This window comes from Canis lupus, chromosome 25 (assembly GCF_003254725.2).
Source record: "Canis lupus dingo isolate Sandy chromosome 25, ASM325472v2, whole genome shotgun sequence".
Taxonomy (NCBI): domain Eukaryota; kingdom Metazoa; phylum Chordata; class Mammalia; order Carnivora; family Canidae; genus Canis; species Canis lupus.
The window spans coordinates 15,412,975-15,440,946 of NC_064267.1; the positions used below are offsets into that span (position 1 = coordinate 15,412,975).

Below are 27,972 nucleotides of genomic sequence, written 5' to 3' on the forward strand. Positions count from 1 at the left end.
CGGTGTCAGTTTGCTAATCACTTTGGAAGCACTTTTCCTAGAGAGGAAGATCTCATACAGCGACACTGAACCTTCTGGTAAAATATTCCAGCACCAAAGCCCGAGAGATCAACTTACATATATTTTTGAACAGTATTGTAAAATCTGTTTTTCAGGGCTTTTTAAAAATAGCTTGCTCATATTAAAGAAAAAAAAAAAGCACAAAAAGAGCCATATAAAAAGATCTGCTTTATAAGTAAAATAAGCACAATTCCATGGCTTTACAGATTTACCTGTTTTAAGGAACCTGCAGCAATATTCACGTAAAAATACCATACATATATAGAGTGTCATCACTAAAAATCTACTTTTACAGCACTTGGTATTACTTAATGAGTGGTTATTTCACGGAAGAATTGTATGGGACTGTACCATTATTTGTAAACATCAGATAGTGATGATTTAGTAGTAGTAGTAGTAGCAGTAGTAGTGATTTAAAAAGTTATCAGCTGCCGTACTCTGGTTTTACCAAATACATGCAAATACATAAATACCAACCAGGGGAACTTAAGAGAGGTAGTGGGTATGGGGGGGGGGGTGATCATCAAGTTATAACCCCACTGAAGACTGGGTGAGCCACCTGTGATTTTAAGGATCTCTGCTTCCCCCCTAAAATGCCCAAGTGAAACCCTGTGCAACTCCGCACTTGGTGCAGCCGTTCAGCTTCGTCAACGTCAACAGACTAGTCAGCAATCCGGGGCAATGTTTTTGGCAAAATCAATTTGCAGAAAACAGCTTCGTTCTGATCTCCCTTCCCTCTGGGCTGCACCTCCGCCCGCGCCCGCCCGCCCCCGTCTCCTTCACCCCCTCCCTCGGCCCCGGGCCCCCCGCCCAACCGAGTTACCAAGTGCTGCGTCCCAGCGCAGGTCACTTAGCAAAGTTTTTCCGGGAGAGAGAGGCCGAGCGCGTAGACTGCACCGCACCCTCGCACCCTCGCACCCTCCTCGCACCCTCCTCGCACCCTCGCACCTCGTCCCGGGCCCCGCGGGCGGGGAAGGGGGCGCTCTGTGGGGCGGAGAGGACGCAGGTGGGAAGGTAGGTGTGGGGTCTCGGGGAAGCTGCAGGGGAACCGGGGACCCCGACAACCGAGGCGTGAGTGTGTAGGGCTGCGAGAGAAGGAAGGGGGGAGCAGGGGAGCCGAGGGGGAAGCCGCGCTGGCCCGCGACCGTGCTCTACCTGCTGCACTTCTTGGGGTCCCGGCGAGCAAACGGCCACAGGATTTCCCTTCATTCCCGACCGGAGGAGACCACTGTCTTCTCTCCGTCCTCCTTCCTCGGCGACCGCAGCCACCCCTCTGCGTCTGGGCGGGGGTGCGGCTCCCCGGAGCCGCGGGTGCCCACATCCCCGCCCGGGCTCGGGCCCCGCCGCCGGGGGAGCGCGCGGAGGCGGAGGCCAGACTCCCGCGGGGAGGGCCCAGCCCGGCGACGGCCCCGCCCCCCGCGCCCCGCCCCAGCCCCGCGTCCAGCCCCGCGTCCAGCCCCGCGTCCAGCCCCGCGTCCAGCCCCGCGTCCGCCCGCGCCTGCACAGGAGCCCCTGGTGCCTCGAGCCCCACCCCTGCCCCCCTTCCCTCCTGCGCCGGGGCGCGTCCGGCACCCCCGCCCGCGCGCTGCTCCCGCGCCCACCCGGCCTCGCAGCCCTGCGCCCGCCCCCGCCCCCGCCGCCCGCTCCCCGCGGCCCCCTCGGGTCCCGCCGCGCCCGCCGAGCGCGCCGTGCGCTGGGAGCTGGGGAAGAATTCGTCCCCGCACCGGGCTCCTCGCCCCTCGCCGTTACAGCAGGCAGCGCCTTCCGAACCTGCGGCGTTTTCGGGCGTCCCTGCGCGGGGAACGGCCCCATCCGGGAGCCTCCGGGGTCTCGCCGAGAACCCCCTCCCCTGGGCTTCAGAGGCTGCGCGGGTCACTCCTCGACACTCTTGGAAAGCGAGGGCCAGGTCCCCCCGCCAGGAGGCATCCCTCGGGATTTGCAGAAACTCTCCGCGGTGGCAGAAATATTGCTGCACGTTATTAGCTCTTACAACCAGCTCCCAAGTAGGGAGTGCTGACCCATCAGTTTTAAGAAGGCTCTTTTACTCTGTTTTTCTCGAGGCCTGCAGAGGTTCGCCCAACTGTGTTGATATGGAATATAGTTATCCTAATTAGTGCTTGTATTTCAATCATTTATTTCCTGGTTGACATCCATGCGTACACTCGGACCCCTTGGTCTACATAGGACAGTGACTTGGTTTTAGCAGTTTTGTGTCTGGAGAGTGGTGTGGGTATTTGAACATGTTTGGTGAATGTCCTAGGAGGTAGATTAGCTCATTCCCGAAAGGATCATTTTTTGGTATATTTTATGATTTCTTAGGTGGAGATATGCTACCATATTTGGAACCAAATGGAAACATGAAGATGTTGGGGAATTTACACGTTTTTCATGTAACGAAATGGGTAATTGTAAGGCCGAGACGTTTGCAATGCTTAGATTACATTAAAGCACGCTTTTTCAAAGGTAGGAATCAAAAGCGGGTAAGTTAATTTCCCAGAGAAGTGCAGTGAAAATCTTCATTAATTATTCTCTACCTCATGGATTGTGACAGTGACAACCATTTGTTTCAAGAACTTTATTCTCACAAGGAAGATAAGATTGACAGAGGTTGAGATATACTGTTAAGGATATACTAATCATTTCGTAACTCTTTCACAGACAATGAAAAGAACTGTGAACCCTTGCTCTAAAAATGTCCCTACTATCTAGAAAAAGTCTCAGTTTATATATTTGTGTCAAAGAATTCAGAAGTTATTAATACATTTTAATTGCGAAAACTAATGTGATGTGAGTCAGGGCTTCTTTTTTCTTGGCTTAGAAAGAAGTAACTGGCAACAATTTGATGCTGTGGATGGTGAGAACACTGAAGATCCAGAGCACTTGCCATCATTATCCTGGCAGAAAAGCTAATATATCCAAAGTGGTATAGGGGAAAAAACCCAAGAGTGTGTACAGGGTGTGAAGGCTCAGTTTGACCGAGTACCTTATTAGTAAAAAATATTTTTGAGCCACCCAGTACATGTATATCTATTTGTAAATTATGTGCATTTCTGAATACACAGTGTATTGCATGCATAAAATTAACACTTTACATTTTAAAAGGAAAGGTAAATGTACATACAAATAAGAAAAGTATTGGAATGAAATGAGGGTCTCTGCTTACCCTCTCCATGAAACAATTGTAAGTGGTGAAAATATTTTTAAAAGAATCATTTAAAGTCTCTGAGAATTGTCCCAAGGGCATACAGCAAATGAAGAAATATTTATTCATGAAAATCTACTAAATCTTGGTAAGAAGAGCAATAATCTGGGCCACAACCCACTCCTCCAGCTCCCAGCTCAATGTTGTGGAGGTGCCACTCTGGATGAGTGCAGCTTCTCTCCTCCAGTTCCCAGTCTGGGATATTGGCTTCTCTCTGGGAGGGGCAGGCATCCACCATTTTCAGCCCCAGTCTCCCAAGCCATGTGCCAGAAGCATTACTCCAGGCAATATGATGTGGCTGAGAGGTGTGGGGCTTTCCACCTACCCAGACACCACTGTGGGGTAGAAGCTCTAGCCTAGGTATAGAGGGGTTGAGAATATTGGGCTACTACTACTGTTCCCCACTCTAGCGCACTCAAGGTGGGGGTTCCACATTGGGAGAGGAAAACTGAGAATACCAAGGGATACAGACCCCAATAATAGAGCAGAAGTGTCACTGTAAAGAGAAAGGCTGCTGCCCACCTCCAGCTCCAGGGCAGTGGGGCAGAGGTTCTGTGCAGTGGGAAAGACAATAGTCCCATAGCTCTTCCGAAGAAGGGTGATTTTCTCTGAAAGAGAGTGTGGGGAAGTTCACCCCTAACGGTGCTGTCAGAAACACTGGAGATATTGGGAATAAGCAATTAAGAGGAGGATGGTAGCTCCATGATAGCAAAAAGCTAAATAGCTAGAAATTTAACAGAGAAAATCAGGAAAAAGAATGGAGCCCTCCTGGGGTGGAAAAAGCCTCAGAGACTGACCTCAAAGATTACCCGTGCAAAGAGGCTGGACTGTAATTGGATCTGACTGTGGAATGGGTTATGCCCAGGTGTTTTTGAAAATAACAGGAATCCACTAACAATTAGAACAGCCTCAGAACCAAGTGTGATATTCATAGAGGCAAACCAGCCAGAAGCTTAACAGGGACATTAGGGAAAAGAGTCTCAGAGGCTCCTGACCAAGAAAGAAAAGAGAGGATTCATTCCAATGTCGAGGGTGAAAGAGGGGCCATCATTATCAACCTTAGAGAAAAGATTATAAAGGAATACTGTGAACAACTGTATGCTGACAAATTATGTAATTTATTTGATATATGCAAACAAATGCAGAAGAATGCAGTGTGTTCTCTTCTCTAAACCATGCACAAAAGTTAATTTAAAATGGATCATAGGCCTCAATTCAGGAGCTTAAAGAAAAGACTTTCAGAATAAAACATCAGAGTAAACCCTGGTAGCCTTGGGTGAGGTAAATCACAAACAACAAATGAAAAAATAGATTTGTCTTCACCAAAATTAAAAATGTTTGTGCTACAAATTATGCCATCAGGAAAGTGAAAAAACCATGGTCAGAATGGAAGAAAATATTTGTAAATCATATATCTAACAAGAGACTTATAACAAGGGGCATCTGGGTGGCTCAGCAGTTGAGCATCTACCTTTGGCTCAGGGCATGTTCCTGGGGTCCTGGGATTGAGTCCCACATCGGTCTCCCTGCAGGGAGCTTGCTTCTCCCTCTACCTATGTCCCTGCCTCTCTCTGTGTGTCTCTCATGAATAAATAAATAAAATCTTTTTTAAAAAAGAGACAACTAGATATATAAAGAACATTTACAGTTCAGCAGTAAAAAGACAACCCAATTAAAAATAGGTAAAAGATCTGAATAGATATTTCTCCAGAGAAAATATATAAATAACCAGTAAGTACATGAAAAGATGCTCAATGTCATTAGCCATTAAGGAAATACAAACTGAAATCATACTAGGAAGTGGAGATGTAAAACTTTAAGTAACTTAACAAAGATCTTACAGTGACCAGCAGTAAGAGATCAGAACCCATGATCTCTGGACCCAGAAAGACTCTTAACATTTCATGAGACTGCCTACGCATACTCAGGTTACTGATGCTCAGAATCACTCACCTGTAGAACGACAGTGATTTGGGGTACAGAGAGTTAAATGAGTTAATGTTTGTAAACTGAAGAGCACAATCCTTAGTATCTCATAAGTTATTTTTTAGTTAGGCTGTCTTTTCTTTTTTTCAATGCTAATGTAGGCCACTTTTCACTGACGACTCCAACAAATAGTTAGTAGTAAGGAAGGTACTTTTGAATGTCCTAACTAGCTGACATTTACTATAAAGTGCTTCATGTTTATATATATATATATATATATATATATATATATATATATACACATTCACATATATATAATATTTAAAATACCATGTTCACACTTGCATAACGTAGTACTTAAAATATACGTGTGGCATGGTATGCTTTTAATAGAGTAGTGGATCTTTGTAAATACTCAGGGAGCTTGTGAGAAAAAATGATTAGACAAAGAATACTGAGGGACTCTGCTTGTGAAGGCCAGAGTTTTGACAGTAAAACTTCAATTTAAACAATATAGGACTACATATGAGCTTATATTTTTTCTTTTGCCAAAAAGAACCCTTAAAAGAGCAGTTTCTCTTCTCTTACTATCTAATATTTCATCAGAAGGTTATTTTAATATCCGACTGTGTTGAATAAATTATTTCAAGATAAAATATATTCCTTAAACTTAATATTGAACTTTATTAGAAAAGTTAATGCTTTCCCTTGATTTTTTTCTCACTTATTCTTGTAGTGTCAAAAATTTTCTCCAGGTGAAAGATGATAAAATTATTCAAAAGGGACTTTATGGACCTTTATGCCCAAGAAGAATCATTCCAGGGTCTGGTGACTGAGTGACGCAAAGTCGACCCACTTCCTGCAGGGGTGTGGGGGGGTGGGCAACGGGTCTCCTAACAGCCCTGAAGCCCTGAAGACCAGAAGCTGAGGGAGAATTAGAGGCAACTCCCTTGATATGGTTAAATGACACTGACTGCCGGTGACAGACTGCTTTCTAGGCACAAATGAGACCTGTCTTTAGAGGTGTCCAGGAAACACTTGGCAGGTGGAAAGGAGGCTTATGCATTGTTAGAAGTCATAGCCAATTCCTATTTGGGCTAAATATTTTTTGATCTGAGTATTTACCACTCCTATTTCTGATTGAAATTTGTGTGTATTCGGGAAAGTCTCAAAAGCAGAAGGTGGAGCTACTTTTGAGTTGGCTTTTTTGTTTTCATGTTGTTTTTTTCCAGGATACTTGGCACAGGTGTGGTTTGAGAAAGTGGTTGATGGTATGTAGGGGAACCCACAAATATTAGAAATGGGATTTAATAGCATTTTGTTTGTTTGTTTGTTTTTGTTAGGCAGTGACTTACAAAAATATTTACTTTTCTCTCATGTTGTATGCCAGTCATTGCAGTTGGGCTGCTGCTGCTCCGTGTCATAGGTTTTCTCATTTCAGGACCCAGGCTGAAGGAGTAGTCATTATTGGAAGCAAGCTGTCCTTAAGGAAAAAATCAAGAGAGCTGATGGAAACACACAGTGTATCTCAAAGTTCCTATTTCAACCTGACATGTGTTAACCCCAGTACATTCATATTCCAGAGGAAGTCACCTGCCCAAACCTAGTATCAACCAAGTCTTAACATATATGCTTGTCAGTCACAAGACGTTGTAGGCCAGTTGGTCATGGATGTGCATACTTCCCTAAATTATTTAGTCTAAAGTCTAAAACAAATACTTTGGAACAATAATGCAGTCTACCACAGGAGTGTGGCATTGATTAACATAAGATTTAGTGAAATTTAATAGTCCCAGATTTTGTTGTTGAGTTTTCACTTTTTACCTTAAAAACTCAGCAAGTTTTACATAATTTCAAAACAAAAAAAAAAAACTTATTGTTTGTGATTTGATTAAGTGATTTCACGTAGAATGACACTTCTATTACATTTACAACAATTATACTTTCTTTCTTTGCTAGGACACTGGGTTTTTAGGCTGGGGCATGCTTGCCTAACTCTGGGGGTCACTTGATACTGACTCAGAAATACAGCTCCCTAATTGGTTCATGGATACCTGTGTGTATATTTTACATGATTTTCTTGTTAAATCTGCATATATATTAAAAATCATGATTCCTAGGGACAGAAGTCTCATTAAAGTCAAATACTATTTCTATAGTATTTTATTGGTGTAACAAATATATTAAACAAAAAAAATCAGAGTACTTAAAAAAATATTCCTGGGACACCTGGGTGGCTCAGTGGTTGAGTGTCTGCCTTCAGCTCGGAGCGGAGCGTGATCCTGTGGTCCTGGGGTTGAGTCCTGCATCAGGCTCCCCACAGGAAGCCTGCTTCTCCCTCTGCCTATGTCTCTGCTTCTCTGTGTTTCTCAAGAATAAATAAATAAAATCTTAAAAAAATATTCCTGTACTTATCAAAGATGATAGATGTTCCAGATGATCTTTACATACTCTTAATTTTTATAAACTTGAGTTATTTCAAAATTTTTCTTTTTACCATCATTAATGAAATCAATGAACAATGCAATAGGATTTTGTTTCAGAGTTCCAACAAGCCATAATTAATAGCAAATGTTGCGTTCAGTGATCACAGTCACTTGCCTTTTTCTTTTGTTCAATTCAGTTATTTTGTGTACTGAACATTTCCAGTTTCTCTCTGAAACGCATTCCTTGGTCATAGTAACATTCGGTTTTATAGATGATTTTTATTTTCAAAATTTCACATCTATTTTTTCATTTCTAATCTCATAAGGTCCACAAGAGATGGTCTGATAAATGATTTGCTGTATAGCCATAGACTTTGAAGTTTCATCAAAATGCACCCTTACATTTCTTTAGATCTCTTGTATTTTCTTTCATTTTATTGAAATCATTTTGATTATGCAATAATAAAAGGTAATGACCCAGATTTTTTCCAGTGCATGAACATGTTGGGAGCAGTCAGACATATTCTGAAACAGAATGGACTCTTAATGCTCCTAACATCATTTGTGTATTTTTCTTTCAGTATATTAAGTGTGTCTCAGTGTCTAAAAGTAATAATTGCAACCTGACAGAATATGTTATTCCTGGCAATTATTTAACTATTAGAATAATATACCTTTATTTATTTTCCTATTAGCTTTCTACATTTCATATCCTTTATTCACTGTATACTTTCACTGAATTTTTCACAGGAGAAACCCCTATCCATTTCTTAGAATTCATAACCTTAATTCAGAATAGTTAAAATGATGGCCACCATCTCGTGCCACTATTAAACTTCACTAACTATTAATTTAATCAATTTTACTATAATTTATTAATTGTAACAAAGTAATTTCCAGAGGCATAGTAATGCTAAATACTATCTGTCATTCCCATTCCTTCTGAACTCTCTTCTCTTTCCTCCTTCCCCTTTTTATATTAACAGATATTCTTATTTAAACTTTCTTTCTCTCCCTACCCTCTCTTTTCTGTTTTGTGTTACTTTGTGATTTCTCTTCAGTTTTTTCTTTCCATCAACTTTTCTTCTTTTACTTCAATCCACCATCTCTTTTTCTTTTCCACTTATTCATTTTGTTTCATTTCAGACTTTTTTAATTTGATGTTTTCACTTTTAAAATTACTTCCTTTTTTCCTATTTATTAATCATTCACTATTAATAATCATTCACTATTAATCATTCACTATTAATAACACAAAGGAATTTATCCAAATCTCTGTTGTGTCATCTAGCATGAGGAATGATTTGAGAATTAACAGGCCTCAATTATGCCTATCTGAAAAAAATAAAATTTAACAAACCTAAAGAGAGGCCTAAAGTCTGAATGAATGATGAGTCCAAGTATTACCAGCACTTAAGTAAGGTTAAAAAAAAAAAAAAAAAACCTATGTAAGACTGAATAAGAGAAAAATTCTTCTCATAACATGGAAGTAAAAGAAATAAAGAGTAGCTAGGGAAGGAAAGGCAAACTAGTTAGGTGGTAGATTCTGAAGATACAATAAATACAGAAGGGGAGTAAGAGAAGGAAAATGGACCTGATGGAGGAAGAGATATAGCAGAAGGAAAAAATGAGAAAATTTTTCTTCAAATGAAGAAAGTTGTGCATATTTACTAAAATTTCACCACATTTAAAGCAGAATTAAAGATATCATAATTTTTTTAAATTTTTTTAAAACTTGAATAATAAAAACAATCTTCCAATTATAAAAAATATTCATATAAAGTACAGCATGGGGAATATAGTCAATAATATTGTAATATAATAATACTAATAACAATACTAATAACAATAATAATATTGTAATATTGTAATAGCTTTGTATGGTGACAGATGACCATTGATCATGGTGAGCATTTCAGAATGTATATAAATGTCAAATCAATATGTTATTCATCTGAAACTACTATAATACTGTACTATATTTCAATAAAAAAGATAATTTATTGACAAGGAAAAATAAATGCCTAGTAAGGTGATAGAATGAGCTTTGCTTTAGAATTTTTTTGGTAATATTAAATATTGAAAGATAATAAAAACATTTTCAGGTTTATGGTTTAGTAGGATTTGACTTCTGCAAATATAACACTTATGTCAAATAGCAAAAGGAGTACTTTCAAATGTATGAGGACTATAAAACTATATCACCATGTATTATCTCTAGAAACACGGAATATTTTAGAAAAATATTATACAACAAAAGGGAGTAGTGAAGGGAATTAAAATATGATAAATTTCTCTTTCTTATGAGAGGGTCTATGTAAGCTAGCTTGTTCCTTATGTTGACAGAAGAATGTAAATTTTTATAATAATAAAGCCATTAAAATAAAATTAACTGTAGTGCTTCAAAATCCTAAATCACCAAAAATGGGATTATTTTTGGCTATTTGAGGGGGAAAAATGAGGAAATAATAGAAGAAACTAAACATGTTAAAATTTTTTTAAAAATTAGAAGAGAAAAGTAATTTAACAAAAACAAACAAACAAAATACAATGACAATATGATGGACTCTAGGTTTGGAAACTCACATTTTTCCTATCCTCTTCTCTCATAGCGATATAAGAAAGCTGAAAACTAGATTCCCCGGGCTATGCTGAAGCTGGTGTCTCAATGTATTAGGTTCTACTAGTCATATATGTGTAATCATCCAAGAAATCTTTTAAGTGGTACTGAGTCATCCACTGAGGAAAGAGACTGGACTCAGGCTACCTGGTTTGTTGTCATGGATATGAGAGGGGATCTGAATAATGTATTTGATGAAGTGACACCCATCGGGAAATACACATGCTTTCTAATGTTCATGGATTAAAAAAAAAAGAGAATTTGTTTTCTTTTGGTAAATACCCAATAGTGGAATAGCGGGATCATATAGTATTTCTACTTTTAATTTTTTGAGGAACCTTTATACTGTTTTCCATAGTGGTTATACCAGTTTACATTCCTACCAGCAATTCACCAGGATTTCTTTTTCTCCACAGCATCGCCAACGCTAAGTTATTTCTTGTCTTTTTTATTTTGGCCATTCTAACATGTATATGGTGATATCTCATTGTAGTTTTGACTTGCATTTCCCTGAAAATTAGAGACATTGAGCATCTTTGTCATGTGTTTGTTGGCATTCTGTATGTCTTCTTTGGAAAAATGCCTATTCAGGTCTTCTGCCTTTTATTTTTTTAAGATTTACCCATTTGTTTGAGAGAGAGAGAGAGAGAGAGAGAGAGAGATCAAGCACAAGCAGAGGGACAGGCAAAAGAAGAAGAAAGAGAGAATCTCCAGTAGATTCCCTGCTGAGCATGGAGCCTGACATGGGCCTCAATCTCATGACCTGGAGATCATGACCTGAGCCGAAATCAAGAGTTGGATACTTAACTGAGACACCCAGACGCCTCTGCCCATTTTTAAATCAGATTGGTTTTTATTTTATTTTTTTATGATTTTTTTTATTTATTTATTTATTTATTTATTTATTTATTTATTTATTTATTTATGAGAGACACAGAAAGAGACGCAGAGACATTGGCAGAGGGAGAAGCAGGCTCCCTTCCATAAGCCTGATGCAGAACTTGATCCCAGGACTCTGGGATCATGACCTGAGCCAAAGTCAGATGCTCAACCACTGAAGAACCCAGGTGCCTCAGATTTTTTTTTTTTTTTTTTTTTTGGTGTTGAGTTTTTCAAGTTCTTATATATTTTGGATTTTAACCCCTTATTGGATATTTCATTTACAAATATCTTCTCCCATTCAGTAGGTTGCCATTTTGTTTTGTTGTTGGTTTCCTTTGCTGTGCAAAAGCTTCTTATTTTGATGTAGTTCCCATAGTTTATTTTTGCTTTTGTTTCCCTTGCCTCAGGAGACTTATCTAGAAAAAAGTTTCTATGGCCAATGTGAGAGAAATTGCTGCTGTGATCTTTTCCAAGAGTTTTATGGATTCAGGTCTCATATTTAGGTCCTTTAGGTCCTATTTTTTTTAAAGATTTTATTTACTTATTCATGAGAGACAGAGAGAGAGAGAGAGAGAGGCATAGACACAGGCAGAGGAAGAAGCAAGCCCCATGCAGGGATCCCGATGTGGGACTCGATCCTGGGACTTCAGGATCATGCCCTGAGCCAAAGGCATACAGACATTCAACTGCTGAGCCACCCAGGCGTCCCAGTCCTTGATCTATTTTGAATTTATTTTTGTACTGGGCTATAAGGTGAAATTCAATAATGTACCCAAATTTTTACAGACAGCTAAACAGTAATGATAAGAATCTTATTTACAGTTGTCAATATAATTGGAATAAAACTAGAAATTAAAAGTAAAAGGATGGCAGAAGTTTCCAATTAAATAATTTTCAACCAAACCAAAGTACTGTTTCCTTCTTGAGGACTATTTGGAAGTAAGGACATTTTGGTTGTTAGGGAACCTGGAGCACTGGTGGCATTTAGGGTCCTTGTATGATAAATATCCTGAAGTATGTAAATGATCCTTCTGTGAATGAAGGCTTGTCTTTTCCTGAGTGCCAGTGATGCTCCACTGAGAAACACTATCCTAAGCACTTGAGATTTTTAAAGAATAAGGCTAAAAATGGAAATTAAATGTGAAATTGTAAACTATTCATATGACAGTAAAGAACACTACTGGGCAATATATACACAAAGAAGCATAAATGGTCAATGACTTTAAGGAAAACTATTTCATCATTTAATAACTAATAAATTGATGATTAAAACAAGATATCTCTTTTTCAGATGGCCAAATACTAAAAAAATACAGCAGTCAGTGTTATAAATGTTTTTGATAAATGACAATCTCATAAACTGTCAATGAGAGTTTTTTATTGGCACAAGATTTTTGGGTGACAAATTTGTACTATCTGAAAAACTTTAAAAAACTATATGCTCATTTGGAATAATTATTCCACAACTATGAAGTTTTTCTTAACATTTAGACAATGTTGCAAAGATGATCTTTGAGATTGTCATAGTATTGTTAATTGTACTAAAAATTAGCTAACAACTGAAATTTCTAATCAATAAGGCATTAGTTAAATAAGTTATTATATAGCTGTACAGTAGAACATCAGTCATCCACTAAAATTATGAGATAACCTTATGTCGACTTAAAAATGTGGCCATGATGTATCACTGATAAAAAAAGACATATACAGAGCAGTCTTATAGAATAATAACTTTTATCGAAAGTACAAATATGCCTCTCTCAGTGAGTGCAAAAGTTTTGAAGAATATGCAATTAAGTATTTTCTTGGGTGTGTGAAATCAAACATTTCTCTTTTTTATTCTTTGCTTTGCTTTCTGAATATTAAATAAGGGGAAAGATTTCCAGTACTTTTGAAAAAGCAAATTATTAGTTAACAACTTCCTATGATTAAATCATTGTGTGAGATATACTTTGAATTTTCAGAATTCTATCTGTACATTATTGGGAAATAAATCACTATGCTGCATATTTTACAATAATGTAAAATTTAAAAACTCAACTAATTTCAATTAAACTCATCAGATAGAGCAAAGCATCAATATACTGTTAGAAGATAATTATGAAAGATGGATATGGGGATCCCTGGGTGGCTCGGCAGTTTAGCACCTGCCTTTGGCGCAGGGAGTGATCCTGGAGTCCCAGGATTGAGTCCCACATTGGGCTCCCTGCATGGGGCCTGCTTCTGCTCTGCCGGTGTCTCTGCCTCTCTCTCTCTCTGTGTCTCTCATGAATAAATAAATAAAATCTTAAAAACAAATAAAGATGGATATGTGAAGCAATTATATTCATACAAATAGTTAAAACCAAAGCTAAAATGACATATCAAAGATAGCATTAAAATTAAGATATCAGTTCTATTCATGTAGAAAAGGTTGCCTGCTTTTCTACTATTCAGGTGAAAAGAACATGCTAACCAACTAACTATTTATTTTGTATTTATATAGATATATATGTAGTTTTGATTCCATTATTCTTAGAATATATTTTTTGTCTATAAATTTATTTTTTCGTCACAAATTTATTTTTTAAATCATTAAGTTAATCTTATTATAGAGCATTTGGAAAATACAGAGAAATAAATTTGAACACCTATTAATCTACTACAACCATTGTTAGCATTTTCAGTTTCAGTCTAGTTAGTTCATCCATGTAGACTTCTCCAGAGTTTTAATATTAGTGTCCATATCTATTACTATGAATCCAATTTCCCAACTATTTAGAATAATTTTTAGAAGGGAAATATCCTTCCTTTTCCCACATTGATTAACACTGTAGAGATGGCAAGATGTAAGTACACTTACCTTGGTATCATGTGCCACCATTCACTCCAGGAAGCACTTCCACCAGTCTTGAATTCAGCCAGGAAAAAAAAAAAAGAATTGGTAAGGTTTAGGCAGTAGCTCCAACCTTCATTTCCATTAAAATGCCATAACTACCAGGATCACAATTGTAGGTAATCTCATCAGTAGCATTTGTTATCAATCCAAAGAGAAAAATTGTTCATAGTCCATCACTGAGCTGACAGTGAGCTTGACCTTACTCCCTCAACTTGGAATTACCTGGGTAATTTTCACTGTGGGTAGGAGACATGTTCATTTATTATGGAAGAAGAGCTATGACATGAAACCATGTAAGAAATAATTGATACTCAACCAGGTCAGAAACAACTGGTCAAATATACATTTTGTTGTTTCTGCGGGTACTTGAAGGCAAAGGCAAGATAATAAAACTTTGTCAATACACATTCTCCATTGTGTGAGTTTTGTTCAAGGCTTAGTTTGTTGTGGTAATTGCTGACTTGTGAGGTGGGCACAAGTTGTGGTAATTGCTGACTTGTGAGATAGAGAGAAGAGGTCCCTCTCACCCACTCATGTGCTACAAGATTCATACTACTGGAACTTGACAAAAGTGCAGCAACCACAGAACTCAGGCTTATGCGTTGTGGCTCTCAGCATGCTTTCTCCAGACCTTCACTGCCCAGGGTCCCAGCTGGGGTGTTGGAAATAGAGATGAGGGCACAGATACTGGGGACTGGACACCTGGGTGAGGTGGGATGTTGCTGGAATGCATAAGCTTCATTCTGAGCTGTACCAGGATCCTTTCAACTTGGATTTTTTCTGCACTATTCAGGAAGAACTGATGCCTCTCTCTACCTAATATTTACCTTTTTTGGGGGTAAATAAACCTTAAGCTCTCATGCTTCTTGAACCAAACTTAAAGTCAGGAAGGTGACATTTTCACTAAGAAAAAAGGAGACCCAGTGGCTCAGAGTTTCTGAGCAGCATCTTTGCTCCATTCAATGGAAACTTTGAAAGTCATTTTCACGAAACTTTCTCTTAAGACTCTGTTTTTTATTCATTTACTTTCATGGGAATAAAAGATAAAATCGCCAAGCTGCTTATGAGTTACAGACCCAAAATACCCTTCAACTGAACCAGACTCCTGCATATCACTTTCCAGATAGTAAACTTGGCCAGAGTTAATTCTTCATATTTTACTTTGAACTACTGCCTTCATTTTTCTGTTCTGTATTGGCTATGAGCTAGAACAAATTTTGCACATTATTGTTATTATCAAGTTACTAAATTAAATAATCATATTATCTAAGTAGACATCCAGGAAAAGTATAACACACTGCATTGTGAAGCTGGGGCAGTGATTGTGTATTATACTCTTTCTTAGGTGATGAAAGTTTGCTTCAGAAAACTTTCTTTAGAAAATTCTTAGAGCTGTGTCACATGAGAGTATGGATTGATAGTATTGTGGATCCTATCTTAAAATCTCTAATGATTTGGTTTTAAAATCTAAATATCTTGTGAATAAAATTTTAAATCAAATTTGAACATTTTCAAATGTCAGTCAATGCAGCTGTTTCCTTTTTTTTTTTAAGATTTTATTTATTTATTATGAGAGACAGAGAGAGAGAGAGAGAGAGAGGCAGAGACACAGGCAGAGGGAGAAGTAGGCTCCATGCAGGGAGCCTGATGTGGGACTCGATCCCGGGACTCCAGGATCAGGCCCTGGGCTGAAGGCAGGCCCTAAACTGCTGAGCCACCCAGAGATCCCCAGTGCAGCTGTTTCCTTAAAAAGAATTTTAAATAAAATAAAATATAGAAAAGACCACAGAGCATAAATGTGAAACTCAATGAGTTACCATATTGTGAATGTCCACATATCCAATATTCAGACCAAAAAGCAGAAGCTTATCAGCATGCTAGTAAACTCACTGGTGCTCATTTTCAGGTTTGGCTACCTCCTTCTTACTCAGTGCCAACCACTATCTTGGTTTGTAGCAAGAAGAAAAATTTCAGTTTAACCTTTCTTGGGAACTTTAAATGAAATCCTATGACACATAGATGATAGATAAATGACAGATAGATAGGTACTTACATACATACATACATACACATGTACATAGACTTATGTTTGGCTTCTCCTGCACATTATGGTTTATGAACCCCATTTGTTTTGTTGTATATAGTTGCAGTTCATTTTTGTTGCTTTGAATACTTAGAACACAATTTATTTTACTGTTGATGGACATTTGTCTTGTTTCCTCCTTTGGCTAAATGAATAATCTTGTACATGTCCTCTGGTAGACTGTGCAAACATTTCTGTTGCATGCGTATCAAAGACTAATCATTGGCTCAGACTGGATAATGCCAGTTTCAGGATCCCAGAACCAATTGTTTTATCAGCAGCATGGTTACTGAGAACAGGTTAAGGTTCCTTGACAGGTTGTTTTTGTTTGTTTGCTTTGCCAAATAGGTAAATCAATTTCACAATTCCAAAGTCAAATCTATAAATCAAGGGGTATTTAGAGGAGTCTGGCTTTTTTTTTGCCTGCCTTCATTTACTGTATTCCTTCTCTCCCCTGGAGAACCACATTCAAAAAGTAGCTACCACAGCGTTTCAGGTATCTCTCTATTCAGCCAGGAAGGTAGCATAAAGGTTGTTAGAAATAGGTTTCTAGGGATCCCTGGGTGGCGCAGCGGTTTGGCGCCTGCCTTTGGCCCAGGGCACGATCCTGGAGACCCAGGATCGAATCCCACATCGGGCTCCCAGTGCATGGAGCCTGCTTCTCCCTCTGCCTGTGTCTCTGCCTCTCTCTCTCTCTCTCTCTCTGTGACTATCATAAATAAATAAAAATTAAAAAAAAAAAGAAATAGGTTTCTATTGGTGAAAATTGTGGCTGGTTGGTAAGCAAAATGGGTTATGGACATGGTGTTTACCAGTGAAACTCACAGTGTTTAAGATACATAGACACTTGGAGATCCCTGGGTGGCTCAGCGGTTTAGCACCTGCCTTTAGCATCATGCCCAGGGCATGATCCTGGAGTCCCAGGATTGAGTCCTGCATCAGGTTCACTGCATGGAGCCTGCTTCTCCTTCTCCCTCTGCCTATGTCTCTGCCTCTCTCTCTCTCTCTTTCTTTCTCTGTGTGTGTCTCTCATGAATAAATAAATAAAAATCTTTAAAAAAAGATACATAGACATTTTAAGCATATTTGCAGAATTCCATGAATACACTAGAATGTTGAGAGTCAAGTAGCCAAGAGTGGAGCTTTGGATTGGGTTTCTAAGTTGTCTCATGTTCAGCCATCAGTTTGGAAGATAATCAAACTGTGATTTGATGACTGTGAAATATAGTTAACAAAGCTCTATCTACAATGAGAATATTGTCACATTTGCTTTGGGTGAATCTTTGTGAAAGGTGCTGTGGACTTCAAATAATTTACAGACCTGGCTATGAAACTATTTCATGTCTATTTTATAATTAATGTATGTATGACAGCTTTTGATTTGAGACTCAGGATTTAAGTGAAACCTATAATATTTATCTACCCTAACTGTTGCTGGCTACCAATATTACCAAAAAGAATCGTTTTACTATCACTGTTAAGAACGTCCTAAATTACCTTCTTGATCTGAGAAAATCTTACTTATCTTTCAAGTCACTCAAAAGACACGGTATAAAAGAAGATTTGTAACAAAAATAGCAAAGAACAACTAATTAATTGTTTCTAATGAAGATACTGATGATAATGTCATTAGGATTAAATAGTAATAAATACACATTTGAAATTTATAAGCACAGATAATCTAATCTAATCCAATCCAATCTAATCCTGATAGTGTCATGGAAATGTTAGCAAAATATATAATTATTTGATGTTTATAAAACCTTATACCTGAAAGGTGTACTTGCTTAGATTTGCCTTACAGATGGTGGGCATTTGTTTCTGAAAATAAAAATACAGAAATATTATATGAGTCATTTTTAAAATTTGTCCTCAGCAAGTTCATTCCCTGAAAATTAGTTGTTTTTCACATCATTATTCCCCCAGAGGTTTCAATTAAGTTCAAGCATCATCAGGCTGTTTTTGTGTCTGTGACATTCTGAGATAGAGTTGTGAGGAACAAAGGGGGAACGTGCTGGGTTTTGGTAGAATTATTTATAGATTAGAAATTAATTTACCCCCCAATCAGTCCTCCTGACAGATGATTGACAAGGGCCAACAAATTAGCTTCAGAAGGATGGAACTTCTTCCATTCCAAACAGGAAAGCTGTGGGCATGGGGAAAGTGTGCAGGAAGGGGAAAGAAGGTTGAAGTGGCTAAACTTAGAGGAGCCCCAGTAACTGGTGATCCTAATTGTGGACTTTAATTTCAAAATTGAAATATTTGAAAAACAAAACAAAACTAAACTAAACTAAACTAAAATAAAATAAAAGTATTTGGATTCATAATCAGAGCTCAGTGTAAACAGCCTAAAGTTAGGTGATTGCTTAAATCAACCCCAAGAATTGCCTCTATTTTCCTACATTATTCATTGGTGGTAGGACTTCAAATATCACATTAAAATTATTGAATTATTGCACTAACATGATTGCATCAGGTCTTCAAGTTTTTGGCTGTAAAATTTCCCACTCAAACTTGACTGACCACTTAAACAGCTCATTAGAAGATATCAATTTCTCTTTCTTTGATGAACACTTAACATATATAATGACACTTTAAGTTTTAATATTTTAATTTTTCCTTGTAAGTATTAGAATCGATTATTTACTTACAATCTATACATTTAACCCAAGTTTTGAATTAAGTTGAATTCCTATTGCAATTGCCATCTTATTCTTTCATGGTTTAATTAACTAAGCAGATTTAAATACAATATATTTTAGTCTATCATTTCTAAAAATTAACTTTCATGATGTGTTAAGAATTAAATACTGTCAAGCTGCTGCAAAATTGTTACCATTTTAATAGAACTACACAAAACAGGAAGAAATTACTGAGATTTAATGTGCTTCTTGAAAATTTTAGTTATGAGATCCATCAATGCTGACATCTTAATTTTGTTCTACTCTTCAAGTGATGCATTTATTTTTATGTAATTATGAGCTGTCAAAGGCCCCTTTCATAACAACAGATTTTATTTGCTTCACTGAACTTAATGAAATCCATGTGCATGAAAGAATCACAGATATATTTAAATTCAGTACCTGAAATTCTTGTTTCTAATGGTGTCTGATATTTTAAAACATGAAGGCTATTGAAGAAAACAAATAAGAACCTAAGAGCCACAGGTTAAAAGATACTGAAGATATTTACCAGATTTTGATGGCTTGAGTCAGTTTTGTTCCTATATCATTTCAATCTCTTAGATAACTAATTTAATCTTAACAGTACCAGACAGGATCCTGTAATTTTCTTTGGAAAAATGGTTGTCTCCTCTTTTTTTTAAATATTTGTTTATTTATTCATGAGAGACACACAGAGAGAGAGGCAGAGACATAGGCAGAGGGAGAAGCAGGCTCCATGTGGGGAGCCCGATGTGGGATTCAATCCCGGGCCTCCAGGATCACACCCTGAGCCAAAGGCAGACACTCAACCACTGAGCCACCCAGGCATCCCTGGTTGTCTCCTCTTATCTGTGGTTTTGCTTTCCATGGTTTCAATTACCCCCAGTCAACCTTTGTCTGGAAGCAGATGATCCTCCTTCTGACCTATTGTCAGAAGGTCAATAGTAGCATCATAATGCCTACATTACTCACCTCACTTCATCTGATCACTTAGGCATTTTATCATCTCACATCATCACAAGAAGAGTATAGTACAATAAGACATTTTTAGAAAGAGAGAGAAATCACAGTCATATAACTTTTATTACAGTAGGTTGTAATTGTTCTTTTTATTATTATTGCTAATCGCTTAAAATAACTAAGTTATAAATTAAACTTTATCACAGGAATGTACTGGGAAAAACATAGTACATATACGGTTGGCTAATGTCTATAGTTTCAGACATCCATTGGGTGTCTTGGAACATATCCTCATGAATAAGGGGGGGAGTACTCTGTGTGCTGTTATCAGAAAGGGTTTTCTTAAACAGTTTTGTTTTGAACTCCCACATCACCCTGAAAAAAGCATTTAGTCCATTCAGTGGTTTCCACAAAGCAACCACTCACATTAAACATTCTGTGAACTTTAGAACCACCTCAAGATTTGGAGGAGGAAATAATTACAAGAAGTATAGTCCTGGGACGCCTGGGTGGCTCAGTGTTTGAGTGTCTGCCTTTGGCTCAGGGTATGATCGAGGAGTCCTGGGCTCGAGTCCCACATCAGGCTTCCTGCATGGAGCCTGCTTCTCCCCCTCGCCTGTGTTTCTGCCTTTTTGTGTCTCTCATGAATAAATAAATAAAATCTTAAAAAAAAAAAAAAACAGAAGCATAGTCCTGCCACATCCCTGGTACCACATATCCTTCTTCTTTTTCCCTATTTCTGCCTTCCCTTCCCCTCTCCTATTCTTCCCTCGTGTCCTCTCCCCTCTCCTTCTCCTCCTTAATCTTCCTTTCTCCTTCCTTCCATCAGCCACCCTACATCAATGACCCCTGCTCAGTTGGTGGGATTTATTTTGGCCACTCATGCGTAGGTTATCATTTTTGATTGTTGGTTTTGGTCATCTCCCACTTCTAAATATATTATGCTATAGTTATTACATGTATAATAACTCACTTGTGTTCATTTCATAGCTAATGAAGACTCTGAATTCTAATCCTGTGATTTCTTTCTAGTAACCTCCTTTAAGTTTGAGTGCAGTGCAGAAAAAAAAAAAAAAAAAGAGTATGGACTTCAGGCAGCAAAGTTTTGGATTTCAGTCCACCTCTGCCACTGAAGTGTTAGGTCCTGCACCTCTCTGGGCTTTGCTTCCCAGTAAGGCAATTGAACTAGGTAAACATTCTTAGCCTGGGATCTAAGAATTGGCCTCAGTATTCTTTGAAATTCCTAGAATTATAAGCCAAATTTTGTGTAGGTGTGCACTGGTTTGGACAGTATCTGTAAGCTTTATATGATTCTCAAAAAAAAAAAAAGCTTCTCAAAAAGTTTCCTTGATTATAATAACTTCATATCCACAGTGTAAGATTATCTATTATATACATTTCTAATGATCACTGTTGAAAAATGCATTAAAATCTTTGGAGCCTCTGGACTATGCTAGAAATTTAAGAAGTCATGGCTTAGTACACTGGAACAAACAAATAAGAGACCCTAAACTATTTTATGAATGTATAAAAACATTATTAAATGTGCTAACCCAGGAACTGGCACTAAACTGGGTAGAAAATAAACAGTTGTCACTCTCCTTACTGCAGTTTTGGTAGATAAAAATATCTATTACAGATTTACATATCTGGAAATTCATGACATAAATTAACTTGAATTAGAAGTCACAAGGTTTCTTAGCTATGGGGTTTCAAGCTGTGACTTTCTGCAACATGTAAATTCAGTGAACCTAAAACTTCTTCACCATGAATAGTCATGAACAGATTTCAAGAATAGTGTCATAATTTCATATTGAAACTACAGTCTAAAAGGTTCATTAACTTTAGCAATAAAATAAATCGGAATTGGCTCAAATTCCTGATCTATACTTAAAAATTTTACCCTTGTGCTCTTTGTTGTTTCTTTTTTAAATCATTTAAAATGCTTTGCAATAATCTGTAACGTAATAATTATGAATATTTTAGATGGAATAAAATAGATGTTTTAGAATCTTAGCTCTCACTTCACTGGCTTCAACTTTAGTGATTTAAAAAAAAATCCTTCATAAACTTTATAACCACTTTAACCTTGGTTTTATATCTTCAATTAAATACAATTAAGCAAACAGTCAAGTTGTGCCTACTTTATGTCAAGAAATGTGCCAGCCAGGAGAAGAAAAACAAAGAGAAAGACATTCTGTATGAGGAACTTCTTCAAGCTGAATTAACAGCTCACTTTGGAGCATCAGGAAATGAGAAGTGGTTTCAGGTTTTCTACAAGGAGTTTTTTAAAAAATATTGTTGGGATTTTATGCACTGAGCAAAAGTAAAGTAAGAAGCACATGGACTACGATTAGATTTCATATGGAGTATGTCACATTTTGAGTAGATTGTGAATTCAAGATAACTTTCTCTTCTTCACTGGGACATGGTCATGAAGCAGTTTGATATTACTCAGCTTGGTCTTGAGTAAGCGGAAGGAGTTGCAAAGATATTTTGACACCTAACATGAACACTGTAACTTTCTCCTTGGTAAAAATAATTAGAGACGGGTACTAACAGCAAAACTGGGAATTTCTGTGAGTCAAAAACACCCTGAAGTGTGACAAGAAAAGCCACATATGGGGAAATAATATTCATGATGCCTAACCTGCAAAGAATGATTATTTAGAAGATAGAGATAACTCCTCTAAAATTAGCTAAAACCTTGCAAAAGGCAAACAATACAACCAATAAAGGTACAATGTAGATGGTGAAAGATGGTTACCAACTCCTTCCTTCCTTCTGTGTATGTGTGTGGTGCTTTAGTCATTTAGAAATGGACCCTGTTTTTCCTGCCCTTGAATCTAGGCTGGTTTTATGAATTTCCTTGACCAATAAAAGGCAGCAGAAATCGTAGTGGTTAAACAATTGGTAGAAAAGGAAATCTGAAAGTCCGATATAACGAAAACATGTTTAACCTCACTAATGATCACAGAAGTGAGAATGGAAGGATGGCATGATTTCACACACATCAGAGAAGCACATTCATAAAGCCTGACAATATCAGGTGACGGTGAGGGTGTCTTATAACAGTGGGGTCGATAAAGGTTGATACAAAAACATTTGAGAACAGGTTTGGAATGTCTAGATACATTGCATACGAACATTTCCCAAACAGCAAACTCTCTTCTATGTGTGCACACTAGACTAATTTTCACATAAGCCTCTGGAAACGTGAGAATATTCAGCATGGCTCTATTCGTTAAAGAAAAAGATTAGAAATCAACTAAATGTCATAAGGAAAAAGAAAAAAAATGTGATGTGTTTGTATAAATGAGAAAAGCAAGGGGCAAAATACAACATACATTTATTGAATGCTCTCACAGGTTGTGGGCACAATTCTAAGTCTTTTCTATGTATTCTTTCATTTTAATTCTCTTAACACCACTCTGAGTACTTGCATTCTCATCAGCATCATCCTTCCTGTTTTATAGAGAAGTGAAGTATTTTCTCAAGACATATGCTGGTGAATGGAAGGGTGGATATTTGAACTCAGTGCTCCATGTTCTTAATGACTCCTTTATGCTGCATTTTGAAAATTGTTGAAGACCTCTGAGGAATCCTTCTGAGGAATGCCATTTGCAAACCTCTGCCCCAGAGGTAGTTGGATGAGGGTATGTACCTGTTACTCCCTTCATGAGTTGCTGGTTAAACCAAGCTTCTAGATCCAGGGTGTTTTCAAGTGTGTACTAGTGTGAGACCAGAGCGGTGTCCAGACAGGAGGATGTTAGCTTGCTTGAGAAGATAAAATATAGGATCATTAAATAAAATCTTTGAGGGTTGTAATAAATTTTGCATACTCGGGAGAAAAAAAATGTAGATTTTATTATATTAAAGGAATATGTGGGCTTTTGTGTTTGAATGGAGACAATCAAATCATTAGACTTGATAGCAGTATATTAGAAATATGCAGGCATGTTGTAAGGATTCAAGGAAATTGTGTATTTATTAAGTGCCTGACACATGGGTGGGGGGGACAGGTAGCTAAATAAATGTTCTCTTCTTTAATCTGGAATTTCTGTTTGCACTACTAGTGTTTTGTTAACACCTCAATAAACCATGGACTTTCATAGAAAAGCCCTTGAGGTCTGAATTTATGAATTCCTATGTGCTGATTTCAGCATGTTCTAAGTATACAAGCAAAGGAACGAGAAATAATAATGGATTTTGAGTAGCTGTGCAAAGTCAGCAGACCGAAAGATGTCCAAGAACCAGTAAAAGTTTATTAATAAGTAGGGGAAAGTGGAGGTCACCTACTGGCCAAGACCAAGTATGTTCTAGAAATAGTTTATAATTCCCATCAGCAGTAAACAGTCATGAATTTCTGTCACCTTGATAGGTGGAATCACAGGGGAATACCTGTTCCTGTTAAAGATGATGGAGAAGAGCAGCGAATAAAACAAAGAATGAAGCTTAGTGACAGACATGTCACCACCATGAAGCTTAGTGACAGACAATAAACACATAAATATGTAAGATATATCCTTTCAATATTGGGAGAGATGGTGATAAATGCCTTAATGGACAATAAAGCAGGAAAGGGGGTTATGATGTGCAGATGAGCCCCAAGGATCAAGACTGTAAATTAGGTAGTGATGTCTCCTAGAGAAGTGGCCTTTTAGTAAAGATCTGAAGGAAAAAACTGTTCTGTAAAAGAGAGTAGCAAGTATAAGAGGGTGCCCGTTAGTTCTAGAAACAGCAAAGAGGCCAATTTACTTGAGCACAGTAGCTAGAGAGAGCATGGAAATGGAGATGGCCAGATCAGGTACCATTTGCTGGCCACCAAAAAGACATTGGCTTGTTCTCTAGGTGTGATGGGAAACCATTGAATGATACTGGAATGGACCGAATTGTGTCCCCTCCCCCACCCACTTCACATGTTGAAGTCCTAAGCCCCAAGGTGACTATATTTGGAGATTTGGCCTTTAAGGAGGGAATGGGTTAAATGAGGTCCTAAGGGTGGAGCCCTCCTAATCCAATCTAATTGGTGTCCTCATAAAACGAAGAGATTAGAACATCTGACAGATGTTAGGTGTGTGAGGACACAGGGAGAAGGTGGCTACCTGCAAGCCAAGGAGAGAGGCCTCTGGAGAAACCTAACCGGCTGGCTCCTGGATCCTAGACTTCAGCCTCTAGGACCATGAGAAATACATTTCTGTTCTTTTACACCACCCATTGAATAGATTGTGATGACAGGGGCAATGTGGAGAAGTTTATTGCAATAGTCCAGGTGAGAGATGACAGGGGTTTGGGTCAGATTAACCCATTAATGGGAGAGGCTGTATCCTAAGCTTCCTAATTGGCTGGTTGTGGGATGATTTTACTTACTGGAACAGAAATCTGTGGATCTGAAAGATAGACACCATTTTCTTTGAAGGGCTTTGTTGGGAAAGTAAGTTTTGAGGGTCAGTAATTTAGATCTTGGAGCAATCTGTGTTCATAGATAGGACTTGGGTCCCCTGATATAGTACATATACATGCTATAATATATATTCCTCATATATAGAGAAAGCATCAAATATTTTACATGTATATCCTTCTAATATGTATTGTATATATAACTGTCCTATATATTTTTGGATAAGCCTCCCTAGAACTCCATTTTTGCCTAGAATAGCTCTTTTAGTCTGATTAGAGAGAGCTGGAAGGGCTATAAAGAGTTTCTTAGGAAATTTCCATCCACCACACTATTAACTTTGAAGGCACTTCCATTTCTGTGTTTTTACACAAAATCCCTCCCTTTCAAGCTCTTCCCAGCTCCAGCCTCCTCCATGGAATCATTTCGGGTTCCTCTAGCCCTTCCTGAGGGTCTTATATCTGAGCTATTTACTAATTATTTGCATCTTGCGATTCTGTTATTTTTTTAAATATTTTATTTATTCATGACAGACTCAGAGAGAGAAAGAGAGAGAGAGAGAGAGAGAGAGAGAGAGGCAGAGACTTAGGCAGAGGGAGAAGCAGGCTTGCTACAGGGAGACTGTTGCGGAACTCAATCCCAGGACCCTGGGATCACGATCTGGGCCAAAGGCAGACTCTCAACCACTGAGCCACCCAGGCATCCTGTGATTTTGTTATTATATACTTTACTGTATATTCCACAAAATAGTTCATAATCTTTAGTATATGTTTCTTTTGATGTGTTTACCTGGCTAGGTTGTGAATTCACTGAGAGCAGTAACTTGCCTTGATGTTTTATTCTTAAAAATACTGAGATAAGAAGTGGTCAAAGCTTTGGTTAGATATTTTGCTTATGCTAAACAGAAAAACACTTTTAAAATAAATTGGATGGATAATTCTTTGCTTTGAGGAATAATTTGTTTCAACACTTTTCAAAAGTAATCTCTTAAAGAGAAATCATTTTCACATTAATATTAAATTAGAGATGTGTTTCACTGGAATATTTTTATTGCTTTAGAAAATAAAATCACACATAAAAGGGGAAAAACTCTTCTGGACAAATGTCAACACAGCATTCCTAATAATTACAATATCCTTTTATTCTGAAAATACAATGCAGATTCAAACAAAACATGATGCAGCAAAATGGAATGCCCTCTGGCAACATGATATTCGGGTCAGCATGCCCAGTGATGTTTATAGGAGTTGTAATTTAATGATTTAAATTATTTAATTACATTTTGTAATGATTTTTGTATGAGTCCAAACTCCTAAACAACTTAAGGTCATTTCTAAAACAAATTTTTAGACCTTTTTTGTAGCTTCCTGGATAGATGAAAATTTTGCTGTGAATCTCTTACAGGGAAACAATGAAAAATAACATTAAGGCCTCAAATAAACAATCCCTTACTGAACAGTTAATTCATTTATTGAATGTTGATAATTATTTATTGGATGTTGATGTAGGCCAGGTCGAGTGAAGAACAGGATGGAGAAGGTTAAGTCTCACCATCAACTAATGCATTTAATAAATTTCAATCAAACAAATCTCTGCTTGCTAGTGTAGTGGAGAGTTCACAATGGATTGATTATATTTATGGGAGATGCATTATGGATTATTAGCAATTCAATTGCAGGTGAGGTCTAAAATTAGACATTACTCATAGCCTGATCTTTCTTTCTCTTTTTGGGGTCTTCTCTGAAATATTAAGATGCTTTCCCTGTATGTCACACATCATGCGTATGTGTATGGTCTGCTCCTCCATCTGACTTGAAGCGGTGTGCTTGCTGGGATCAGCACTTGATCACCAGTGCCCCATCAGATCAGAAACTGGAAACTGGCACATCAAAGTACGTATGCAATGTTAGCTAATGAATGGATGTAGGCATGAGTTAAAGGTATGATCCTGTGTGAGCTGTAATTTAAAATTTGCTCTTTAGAATGTACTATATACATTTATTTGTTTCTTTTCATTTTATAATACTACTGCTTTCCTGGAACAAAGTATGTCTTGAATTGTGCTTGTCATTTTCCAGATTTGTCCATGGTCCAGTACATACTTTATTTAACTTGAATATTAACATGTGTTTTTCTGTAGGTGTTCCTGTGTTTGCTTGCATGTATTTTGCTATTTGGAAAGTTTTTTTTTTTTTTTTTTTTTTTTTAAACATAGTTCCCATGAATATGAGGAGGTCCTCAATTATACTTGAATTTGCATTATTTGCTTAATAAGATAAGACCAGATGTGCTAGATAGTTTAAACAGTATGTATTCCAAGACCAGATGTGCCTCTGTTAAATCACCAGTTCAAGGTAATAAATATGCTGCTGTTGTACGCTCACTTTCATTAAAATCTATCTCTAGGCAATTTATCTTTATTAATTTGTGGGTTTTTTTTTTTCCCTTGAAAATGGCCAGAATGTTTTGGCCCAGAAATTCAGACTCCCTGCCGACTGTGGAATTATACCTCTGGTAACTCTTTTGAAAGCAGTCTTCATTCATCTTGCAATGGAATAGCATGCCTTTTTTCTTTGTATTTTTATCATTGTTTAATATATGCTGTACTTATGATTGCAATACTAATTTGCATACATTGTAAAAATTGTGAAAACCATGCTATAAAGAAAAATTAACACTAGCTATAACCCCAAAATCACTAATATTTTATGTATTTGTGCACCATCTTTTTTTTTTCTATGCCTTGAAAATTATCTCTATTAAAATTTTCCACTCAGCATTTTATCTAGCCAAATGACCAATGTCATTGTGGAGACAGTTAAAAAGCATTTATTGAAGTTAAATCCAGGTACAATAAAATTCTTTTATTCCTCA

General features: G+C 37.6%; 1 protein-coding gene and 1 long non-coding RNA gene across 3 annotated transcripts in view; one reads left to right on the forward strand and one right to left on the reverse strand.

Annotated features, from left to right (window-relative positions):
- Positions 1-1,436, reverse strand: part of SGCG (sarcoglycan gamma) — a 127,596-nt gene extending 126,160 nt beyond the window's left edge. The window contains exon 1 of the mRNA XM_025462715.3: positions 1,216-1,436. Within this exon, the coding sequence (XP_025318500.1) occupies positions 1,216-1,269 (54 nt within the window). The 5' untranslated portion in view covers positions 1,270-1,436. The remainder of the gene's footprint in view (positions 1-1,215) is intronic.
- LOC112669531 (uncharacterized) lies at positions 938-27,972 on the forward strand. 2 transcript variants are annotated; one of them, XR_004815655.2, is made up of 5 exons: positions 938-1,074; positions 2,380-2,523; positions 23,177-23,356; positions 24,082-24,214; positions 26,852-27,972. It is a non-coding gene; the product is annotated as an uncharacterized LOC112669531 (long non-coding RNA). The 2 variants fall into 2 exon arrangements; XR_007406027.1 differs by lacking the exon at positions 938-1,074 and adding an exon at positions 1,774-2,130.